This window comes from Musca autumnalis, unplaced genomic scaffold, assembly GCF_047663935.1.
Source record: "Musca autumnalis isolate F117 unplaced genomic scaffold, ASM4766393v1 scaffold_1, whole genome shotgun sequence".
NCBI classification, from domain to species: domain Eukaryota; kingdom Metazoa; phylum Arthropoda; class Insecta; order Diptera; family Muscidae; genus Musca; species Musca autumnalis.
In genome coordinates this window covers 258693988-258706009 of record NW_027411644.1, presented here as the reverse complement: position 1 = coordinate 258706009, position 12022 = coordinate 258693988, and the positions used below count along the sequence as shown (strand labels likewise).

The 12022-nt window shown below is 31.4% G+C and overlaps 1 protein-coding gene and 1 long non-coding RNA gene across 2 annotated transcripts in view; one reads left to right on the top strand and one right to left on the bottom strand.

Moving 5' to 3' along the window:
- The window catches only part of zfh1 (Zn finger homeodomain 1), a 41935-nt gene extending 36404 nt beyond the window's left edge, over positions 1-5531 (top strand). The window contains exon 4 of the mRNA XM_073960929.1: positions 1370-5531. Within this exon, the coding sequence (XP_073817030.1) occupies positions 1370-4093 (2724 nt within the window). The 3' untranslated portion in view covers positions 4094-5531. The remainder of the gene's footprint in view (positions 1-1369) is intronic.
- Positions 5532-7836: 2305 nt separating this feature from the next.
- Positions 7837-11000, bottom strand: LOC141389434 (uncharacterized). Its single transcript, XR_012409044.1, has 2 exons — positions 10624-11000; positions 7837-10562 (listed from the first exon to the last, which is right to left on the bottom strand). It is a non-coding gene; the product is annotated as an uncharacterized lncRNA (long non-coding RNA).
- Between the last annotated feature and the right edge of the window lie 1022 nt (positions 11001-12022).

The following is a 12022-nucleotide window of genomic DNA, read 5'->3' as shown; positions in this document are numbered from 1 at the left end:
ATTAAAAGTGTTTAGATTTTTTATTGTGTTTATTTCATAATTTTCTATAGTTAAAAAAAAATAAATAAAAATAATGAAGTCATTGCAAAATGTAACTCCTTCTGATTGGTAAATTATACCCATTCATTTAATTTCACTTCAAGTATTCGATTTCCCAACAACGAGTACTTGTCTCCACTATTTGATTATATCACTAATAAATCTCCTCCAAAATTATGACAACCATATGTCAGCATCTGCAAGTATTGCACCTTTTCATTGGTACTCTCATAAATTTATGATTTCTTTGTTTTGATAATGCAACGTACATGTCAACATTCTCTTTCTAGCCAGTCTCCACTCTCCATACTCATTAAACTCCTACTTATTTCCTATTCCCCAAAGTCTGGCTGCGTGTGTTTATTATGAACAGCCTGCAGATAAATAAACAAATAAAACAATTACTTTTGCAGGGGGCGTTCAGTCATCATACCACATCAAAATACAATCATTGAACCCACTTTTATTTGGAGCACTCTTCTTCTTGAATTGTTTTGCTCACTCATGCTCTCGCTCTCACACTTTTGTTCTATTTCTCTTTCGGGGGGTTTTTTGACTTTGATGTTTACACCTTGCATTTGTAATTGATGTGGTTGTTGTTTGTGTAATTCCCCACCTTTGTTTATTTGTTGTTTTACTTTTTAAGGTGGTGGGGTACATTTCTCATACACATTCATTGTTGTTGTTGTTTATTTCTAGTTGAGGTAAAATAATTTCTACCTCCAACAAAGCTTAATTGACAATTAAGAGACAGAGGAATCAACGGCCGGTCTGACAGACAACATACACAGTAATGTTGTTATGATCGCGACATGATGACAGCAATCATTGGCGACAATAACCCAAACCGTGTTTTTTCCTTTGGAATGCAAAGGCAAAACGTGCAAAACGTGTGATTGCACCTTTTGACAGTCTTAAATTGAGTTTAGAGAAGAGAACATCACAAGAGTACCACGGTTGTAAAATCTCAATAAAATGTGTTTTATACAATAAACTTTTTTGAAGAATTCATCAAAATGAATTTGAAATTATCAATGGGACATAATTTGGTAAATATTTAACTTAAATACTATAAAATTAATGAATTAAAATTGTATTGCGAGAGAGATTGAATTTTACTCTCAATCTCATAATACCCTGTAGGAAATGAACAGAAAGTCAAATTCGTGTTATCTGCCTAAAAGAATTTGGCCGTTTAACGAATTAGCAAAAAAATCAAACTGATAAGCAGCAGCCAGTGATTTTGCAAATTTAATACTAAGTTTAATTAATAAAGTCAATGACCTGTGTTTTTTATTAACAAAACGTCTATTTTTCCCTTTCTTTACAGAGTTGCAAAATTTGCCACAAAGCTTTTGCCAATGTCTATCGCCTGCAACGTCACATGATTAGCCATGATGAATCGGCTTTGTTGCGCAAATTCAAGTGCAATCAATGCGATAAGGCCTTCAAGTTTAAGCACCACCTGAAAGAGCATGTGCGCATACATTCCGGCGAAAAGCCATTTGGTTGTGATAACTGTGGCAAACGTTTCTCGCATTCCGGTTCCTTTTCATCGCACATGACCTCCAAGAAATGTATTAGCATGGGTCTCAAGCTCAATAATAGCCGTAATCTCATGAAATCTGCCAACGCATCACCAAACAGCCTCAAAGTAACCTCGCCAAATGGTAAAAATGATGCCGCCGCCGCTAATAACATGGTCAACAATCTAACAAATCCCATGAATTATTTTGCTGGAGATTCAAATGCTGCCTCGGCAGCTAATGCTCAATCGAATCCTTTCTATTCCAATTTACTACCTAAATATGGCGATTATAATAGTGCCATGAATGCTGCCCTATTAGCATCATTCCCCAATCCATTCTATAGTATGGCATTGGATCCACGTATACATCCATATAGTATACAGCGATTATTGGAATTGACTGCTGCTGGACAGCAACAACAACATAATCAAGAACCCGAACAGCAACAACAATCACAAACTTTAACACCTCCTCCTCAATACACCACACAAAATGATGATGAAGAAGAGGAAGATAACAGCAAAGATTTGAAAATCTCCAATAGCAGTAATGCCGGTGATGAAGAAGAAGATCTAAATTCCGAATCCGTGGAACTACAGGAAGAAGATAATCAAGATGAACCTAAATTGGTAATGGATTTGGATGCCGGTGATGCAGATAACAAGGAAACGGCGGAACAGAATGCATCCCAAAAGTCCACTAACGAAAATGAAAAAGAAACTGAAGAATCTCAACTTACCAAAGATACTGCTGAAATATCACAAAATCCCCACTTGAATGTCAGTCCCATCAAGCAAGAACAAAACGAAAGCCGCGATGCCATAACCACTCCCACCAACATTAGCACACAAATTAAACAAGAAAAACTAGAAGAAACTGAAGAACAATTAGATACCGCCAACAAGGACGAAGAAGAAATCTCAGCCCAAGAAAATACCTCTGAAGAAGCAAATAACATGACAGTTGCTGAATTGCGCTGCAGTCGTTGTGATAAGAAATTCAATCATCCCACAGAATTGGTGCAGCATGAAAAAGTTTTGTGTGGTTTCATTAAACAAGAACTGGAACAACAGTACCATCAACAGCAGCAACAACAAGTCTTGGATCAATCACAAAATTCCAGCTCGTTTATGGCTGCCAGTGATGTAGAAGATGACCAGGATGAGCGTGATTCCATTTCACGCAATGATTGTTCCAGTGGTGGAGAGAGTAATGCTGAACGTAAAGTTCGTGTACGTACCGCCATTACTGAGGAACAACAGCAACATCTTAAACAGCATTATGCCATTAATTCACGTCCAAGTCGTGAAGAATTCCGTTTGATTGCCTCTCGTCTACAATTGGATGCTCGTGTTGTACAAGTATGGTTCCAAAATAATCGTTCAAGGGAACGTAAAATGCAGTATAATAATATTAATAATAACAACAACAATTTGAAACCAGCATTCCCCTTGCCCGTTTTGCCACCAATGGCTGCAGGTCAGACACAAAACTTTGAAGATGCCCCGCTAAACAAGTCCGGGGGAAATTCTGAAGAATTGCCTTTGGATTTGTCTGTTAAGCCACAAAGAAATTCCGGTCAACAACAACAACATTCTCCATTATATGGTATTGCCCCAATGCAGACAGCAAATGCTAATGTCGCTGGCGATTTGGCAGAGGCCATTAATCTAAGCCGCAAAATGTCACCACCCACCTCATTGTCACCCAACTCGGCTGCCTCTGTGCCGGCTGTTTTCAAACAACAAGCCCAGGCTGCAGCTGCTGCGGCAGCTCTTTACTTTGCTGCTCCCTCACAGGCAAATGGTGCACCAAACTTACCTCACAATCTACGACAAACTCCCTCACCCATTGAAGCCCCACTGTTGGGTCCCCAACAAACTTCCACGCCACGAGGCGCTGCTGCATTCCCCTCATTTTCACAATTACCCCCATACATGATGCCCGCCGCCATGGCAGCTGCCCAGCGCAGTCTTATGCCCATGGAGGCGCTATTCCAAATGACACCTGGATCAGCCGATTATGCCCGTCAACATTCTCTAATGAACAGTATTAAAATGGGTTCCACTTTGGACTTTAGAGGCAATAGCTTAAGCCCCGGCTCCGAGAAACGTTCATGGCGTGATGATGAATCACGGATATCACATGAAGATGAATATGCCCATGCCCAAGCTCAGGCCGCCGCCGCCCTTATGCCACCCAAACCCAAACGGGCCAAGGCCGAGACTCACGGTCATGCTGGTGATCCTGATTTGCCTTTCATTTGTGATCAATGTGATAAAGCATTTGCTAAACAAAGCTCGCTGGCGAGACATAAATATGAGCATTCCGGCCAACGTCCCTATCAGTGTATGGACTGTCCAAAGGCTTTCAAGCACAAACATCATTTGACGGAACACAAACGTTTGCATAGCGGCGAAAAACCGTTCCAATGTTCCAAGTGCCTAAAACGTTTCTCACATTCCGGCTCCTATTCACAGCACATGAACCACCGTTACTCTTACTGCAAACCATACAGGGAATAGGTAAGCGACAATGGACAAACGAATGCCTGCGCCACAAATAATACCAATGTCCCTGCGGCGGTGGGGATGGGTAAAACAACATCAGCGACGTCCACAAGACGCAATTCAGCAGCTCATCGTGGTATGCTGAATATGCATGAATTTCATAAAAAATTTAGTATGGCCAATGCTGCTATGCGGCAACAGCAGCAACAACAGCATCAGCAACATCACCACCAACAGCAGCAACAACACAACATCCCACATTTACCTTCAATGGCTGTTTTTCAGCAACAAGCAGCAGCGGCGGCGGCCGTAAGACCGCCTCCACACTTAATGAACAACTGGAATCTTTTGAATCCTTCTGGTTTTGCAAATACAAGAGTAATGCATGGCAATAGCGTTGGTGTTGGCGGTCATGCAATGGCCTCACCAATGACTAGGAATCCTGGCTTCTTTGGTTTGCCACGTTTCAATGGTCAACCACCACCTTCTACTGCTATGCACACAAATTTACCGTCCTCCCATCAACAACAACATCATTTTAGTGCATCCGCAACAACAACTACACCGTTTGACTTTTACAATCAAAAGATGTTAATGAATTAGATAAGGGATAAATCACCTAGAAAAGAAATTTATAAAAAAATGCAATAAGATTTAAAATTAATTTTTGTATTTCCTCAACAAAAAGTTTTTTTGAAAATGAATGTGCTTTAAGGTATTTTTTAAACACCATTTTGCTGATCTAAAAAACCAACAACAACAAATATGCCAAACTCAAATCGCACTTAAAAGCGTACTTAATATTATAACACAACCACTGGAAATTTTATTTTACAAAAACATATTATTTTTTTGTATTTTTTAAAACATTTAAATTTTTAAATGGTTTAAAAAATAGTTTTTAATTTTTTTTTGTGCAGGCACATGATTTCTTCTTTTTTTGATATTTTTTCATGGTCATTGTTAATGTAACGAAAATATTTATTTTTGAACTTTTTTTGTTTTTTATATTTTGCTGAATTTTTTTAAACAAATTCTAAAGAAAAACCTTTCGTTTCGAATTTATTTTTTGTAGCTAGTTTTGTACAATAATAATTTTAGTTTTATTATTTTTAAGTTTGTATATTTTTTGTTTCTTTTTATTGTTTTTGTAATGGAAAGAGACACTAATTCACTAGAGCTTCCTTTTGTTTTTGTATTAATTTTAGTTAAAAAAAAATGCCAAATGCAACAAACCAAACTAAAGGCCAGTACCTTTATTTGAAATACTCATTGCAACAATATTTACTGATAGGTTATATATAATTGAATATATATAGCATGTGACTTTTTACGTTTTTAGTTATTAAAAGTATTGATTTATTATTATTTTTTAAGTTTTTTTATATAAATGATTTTCTATTATATGCAATAAATTAATGATTTTTCTATTTTATTACAAAACAAATTCAAATATTGCAATATTTTTTTGTTGTAAACATTACAATTATGGCTGGGTTTCAAAGCAATTTATGTTCTCTTTTTTTGTATGATTAGAAAACATTGGCTGATTAACGGAGATTTGAAGGGTTTACCTCACATAACGCCTTATCGAAATGCAAAGTAAACAAGCATCTGAATACGTTGTTATGTACTTCTCTGGTATTTCAGCTAATGTTTTATCCTGTTTAACTTTTTTCGTTCACACAATAGCTCAACAGGCTGGGTTTAAAGCAATTTTTAACTCGAAATTTTCTCTAATTTTAATTTAAAAATTAAGTACAAGTCTAAATATTACACCAGAATTATTTGAAAGTTTTATTTTTTAATACAAAATTCAGTTTCTATTTTTTTTAAATTTTACTATTTTTTTTACAAAAATTAGGAATATTTTTACAAAAATTATATTTTTTATTAAATTATGTTAATTAAAAGAAAAAATTTTTTAGTTTTCAAAATCTTGAAAGTTTTTAAAATTAATTAAAAACTATATAAATACTTTTTAATAAAAATATTAATATTTTTAATAAAAAATATTAATATTTTTAATAAAAAGTATTAATATTTTTAATAAAAAATATAAATATTTTTTAATAATTTTCTCGTTGGAGCTGAGCTTAATGATCGAAAATTTTTTTGCAAGTGAAAAAAGGGATATATACATATTTAAAAAATATATAAATATTTTTTAATAAAGAAAATTTAAATATTTTTTATTTAAAAATATAAATATTTTTTAATAAAGAAAATTTAAATATTTTTAATTAAAAAAATAAATATTTTTACTTAAAATATAAATATTTTTAATTAAAAAAATAAATATTTTTATTAAAAATATAAATATTTTTAATAAAAAATATAAATATTTTTAATAAACTATATAAATATTTTTAATAAAAATATAAATATTTTTAATAAAAATATAAATATTTTTAATAAAAATATAAATATTTTTAATAAAAATATAAATATTTTTAATAAAAATATAAATATTTTTAATAAAAAAAAAAATTAAAAAAAAGAAAAAATTAAAAACTTGTTTATTAAAAATTAATTAATTAATTTTTTTAAATCATTTGATTTAATTAAACAATTTTTTATATGAAAAATGAATAAAAAGTATTCCTAATTTTTGTAAAGTTAAAAAATACTTAAGATTAAAAAAAAAATTAATTAAATCACATTTTTTGTATTTTTTAAATTTAGTTGAGAATTTATTAACTTTAAAAAAAATCACATTTCTCTTCAAAATTTTCAATAACAATAATAAAATAAAAAACAAATACCCACCGTTCACAGAAAACAATAATTAAAAAAAACCACTACAAGAAATATATTTTGGTGTAATTGTAAATTAAAAAAGAAACAAATTGGCTTAAAATATTTTAGAATTAGTTTCATTTTCAAAATTTTCTTAAATTTTTTTTTTTTTTTGAAACAAATACCTATACCAATCATTCCATGAAGAACTTTCATTACAATACAAGGGGGGTTTTATTGAAACACAACAAACACAATGAAAGTTTCTTACCTTTTTTTCAACATAAGATAGATTTATATGAAAAAAAAACAACAACAAAAATTAATTAATTAAAAACTAAGCTTAAAAACAGTTAAAATAATAACTTAAACTTATTCATTTGGCCTTATATATTAAAAAAATATTTAATTAATTTAAATAAAATAGATTTAAACACTATTTAATAAAAACTAAAAGAAAAACTTAATTCTATGGTAAGCAAATAGAGATTTTTTCGTATGATTAAGTAAAACAGAAACAAAAAATAATAATCTTAAAAAAGAGTTGTGTTGTAATTTAAACAGAAAGAAAAAAAAACAAGCATAACTTTAATTAAATAAAAAACAAACAATTTATGTAAATGAGTATAAATAAATTTAGCAAAATAATAATAAAACTATTTCAAAGGACAATAAGAAAAATATACCAAACAACAAATACAAGAAATTAAATATATAATGAAATCTAAAAACCCAGAACAAGAAACACATTAAGAAAAATATTCATTTTCAATATTTTTTATTTTTCACAAATTTTGAAAATTACAACGAATCAAGAAACAATAGTTGCCGATAATCAAAACTAATTTTTTTGCAACACATAAATTATTTTAGTTAATTTGTCCCTCCCCAAAAAAAAAGTAACCACCAAAAACAAACAAGGTTTCCAAAACAACGAACAAAATAATTAATTACCACACTCACCACCAACTCCAAATGGGTCGTCAACAATACTCAATACATAAATATATTAACATATATTTTTTGTAATGAAAATGCATTTATTTATTATTGTTTAAATTTACAACATGAACTTAATACTTTAAGTTTGGTTTAAGTTAAAAAAAATAAAAATGTATTTTGTTTATATATGAAAAAACCTACACACAAAGCTAGAAAATCCAAAGACACTCTTGTACTATAAACAACAACAAATACACTAACTTATGCTCAAAAATTAATTAATAAAAAAAAACTAAAATAAAACTTAAACTTAAAAATTTAGATGTAAACCTTTAACTCTTAAAAACTCAATTTAGCATAATTTAACGCTTTAAAAAATTAAAAAAAGAAAACTTAAAGAAAAACACACACAACTGTTATTATTATTTAAGCCAAACATTTCTTTAAATACTATACCCATAATTTATCCCAAAGATAACAAAACAAAAAAACAACAAAGGATCAACACAAAAAAACCTTTATGTTTTTTTCCTTAAGGCCTTATTACACAAAATAACTTTAAACTATAAACTTACAAATAAATATTGTTATAATTATTGTCATTTCTTGCTCTCTACCTACACCCATACAAACCTCTATACTTCCCTAATATTTTTGTTATTTTTTACAAAAAAAAGCTTTTGTACATAGATATTTCTACAGACACACACAAATTACAACAATAATGTATTATTTTTTTATTACAATTTATTATACAGAGATTTTTTTACATTCAGTTAATTTTTATAAGAATTATTTTTTATGTTTACATGGTTTTTTAAGTTGTTTTATTTTATGTTCTTTTTTTAACATAGTTATACATTAAAAATAATTAAAAAATATTAAATGTTTAAGGTGTTATATATAAAAAACAAACAAAATTAAAAATGCCATAAAAAATAAACCAAAGTATATTATTCTTATATACATAATTCTATGTATTTTAATCAAAATTGTAAGAATTTTTTGTCATTCATATAATATTATTATATATAAAAAATTTACAATAAAAACCAAACTTATAATAATTATAAAATTTACAATTATAATAATGAAGAAGAAAAAAAAACACACAAAAAAGAATGCCAATAAAAAAATTAATAAAAATCTTTATTGAAAAATTTAAATCTTTTGTGTTATTATTTGCATACATTCTGGAAATGCAACGTTTGGGAATGGGAAAATCAATTGATTTATTTCTTTTTGGTTCGAAAACATACATTAGCACGATTGTTTTATAAAATGTGATATTAGATTGTCGTGATTTTAGTTCAACGAGTCTAAGCATCTGTTTTTCTTACTTCACAATTGATGTTATTTGTTGTATTTATAGTCTTAAACTACCTCCAAATTATAGATACAAACGTCCATAATTGGTCTGAGTCCTGTGGATGCACTGCCAGACCCACTTTAGCAGATTCTTTTTATTTCGAATTTTTAAATGGATCAGTTACTTATTTTATTTTATCAATCCATGAAAATATCACGTTTTTCGATCTAGTCTTCCACTTGTTCGCTCCATCGAAGACTTGGCCTTCCAGTAGTGGGATTCTGTAACTCATTTTGCTGTTACCGACAAAAATCGGTAAAATTAAATCGCAAAATTATGACTAAAAACATAAAGAAAAGTTGGCATCACTGTTTGTGTCGGTAGAGGCTAGCGACTACTTTTTATTCATCGTTAACTTACCGAAAAATTTCGTTAATTATCGAAATTATAAGCATTTTAATTTTACCGACAATTATCGATAACAGCAAAAACGAGTTACAGAATCCCACTACAGTTCTGCGTGTACCACCGTATTTATATGACACATTTGTCTTGAATGTACAGCAGTTTTTAAATTTTTTTATGTGAAATTACTGAGTTGTAATTCAAATAAGGGAAAAATTCATTGGGATTTGTATGCGGTATAGAAACTTTCAAGGCCTACATAAGGTCGGCCAATAAGCCCAGCTGATTATTATGTTTGATGTCAAAAACATTATTGTGATTTAAAACACAAAGAAACTAAAATCACAATTATACAGTTGGACACTAAGCCCACCTGATTGTTATGTTTGTTGTCAAAAACATTATTGTGATTTAAAATACAAAGAAACTCAAATCACAAAAATATAAAATCTATTATCATGGTACAATAATACAGGTAGCATTATCAAGCCAGCTGATGGTAACATAATGTGTCAATTGCATTGAATTGATGTCAAATTTTGACATCTTATGTTACCAACAATTGCCGATGCGGCTACCTGTGTATTTGTACCATGTCTATTATGTTTGTTGTCAAAAGTTGTTAACAGAACTCTGAATGACCGACCTTCTATAGGCCTTGATCACAATAATGTAAAATCTATTATGTTTGTTGTCAAATGTAGGCCTTCTGTAGGCCTTGGAAACTTTAAACGTTTTTACTCGAAATTACTTTTTGAAAACGGTGCCAACTCTACCCCAAAAACTAATAAACCGATTGTCATATAATTTGGCCTGTTCCCGTACTTTATAAAGTGGTAAAAGTCGTAAAAGTTGTAAAAGTCGTAAACGATTTTCATATAAATTTTGTGTGCGGGAACGCAAAATGTGTAAAAGTTGTTGCGAGGCCCTCTAAAAGCCAAGTCCGGTCCTGGACAGCAAAAAAAAATTTTGCGTGGAGGGTTCCTTAGGGGAGACCATTTTGCCTTCGTGGCGGTCTCAAAACCACGGCCAAATTAAATTATTCCTAGCTTCCGTGTTTGCCAGTAAAGATGGGGAAGCTAGAAAGAGCTAAAAGTTAGTAAAAATATTAGTATTTTTTTGTTTTTTTTAGGCACTTGCTGTGGGTAACCTTAGTTTTATTTTTTTGTGGTTAGCCATGCCTTGTTAGTATGGTTAGGTGTTGTTGGGGAGGCAAAATTTTGTTGCCTGTTGTTGTGTATGGGTATCTGGGGGTGGCAATTTTTTTTTGTATTCCACCAATTCAACTCGTTTTGGCAAAGATTTAGTCTTTTTTTGGAGTATGCCAATCGTTGGGGTGCCGCTGGTTGTTGTATAGCTATACACCCTTGATGCCTGGGTATGGTGGCCAGGATTGAATTTTTCAGCAAACAAAATCCACATGTGAAGGAGTACATAAGCTGTCCAAACTCCATCAGTGAACACGTTCACTGGGATTTTGGGTACTTTCCTGCACTCCATCACATGTGGAATACCTGAAAAGAAAAAGAAAATCTGGTTAGTAAATGTAAATCAATTAATTTTTTTGTAAAATCAATTTTTTTTCTCGACAATGAACGATATACCACCAAATGAAAAAACAAACAATGAAAAATGTCAGATGTGTTAGACGTCAATTGGCTATGAATGTCATGCACGTAGGTGCGATAGCATGGATAGGGGTTGCCAGCCATATATACGGCCAATTAGGGATACTGTATTACCGGTACAGTGTGTTCTCTTAAATGGCAGTTTGGAGAAATTAGATTCTCATTTTTTTTTGAGTGAAACCTAATTTGAAAATGGCAGTAGAAAGGGACACTTTATGCAAATTTAGAGCAGGATAAAGGGTGTTGTATTGGTGTCCGTCTGCAAAATGTCCATCAGTGGAAAGTTACATCTGCGCACTGAAAAGTCTATAAAAGAGAGTAGCCCTTAAAGAGAGGTGAGTAGTTTTAATGTGGCGTTGAACATAAAACCTTTTAATTGCAGTCAATAGTGAAGTTATATGAGTTAAAAGATAATTGAAAAAGTATATAACATCTATAAGAAACAATAAAGTGAACATATCAAGATTAAAAGGAAAAGGTAGTGTTTTGTTTATGGAAGAGAGCTTTGGTCAGCAGTCTGTATCCGTAACTTAATAGGAATCCTGGCGAAAGTTAAAAGGCAAGCCAAATTGTATGGACATGTTTACCGGCTCAAAAATTTGTACAAGTGGTATCTAGTGGACATTGGTAAAACTAAAACCATCCCGGACAACACCCCACTTGGTATAAGGTAGGAAGTTATATTTCCCTATATTAAAAACATCGGCTGAGCGCCACCTATGAGCCAAGATTATTTCCAAGTTCAACGCCACAGAATTGTTATACCTGTTATACCTTATCCGAGACACGAAATAGTGTCCACAGCTAGCTGTTCTAATTTTACTGTGAGTGAAATTCCAATACGCGCACCTGGCAAGATCATTGAAATTAGAAAGCAGATTTGTTTGATTTATGAAAATTTGAGGTCAAAGAGCAAGAAAA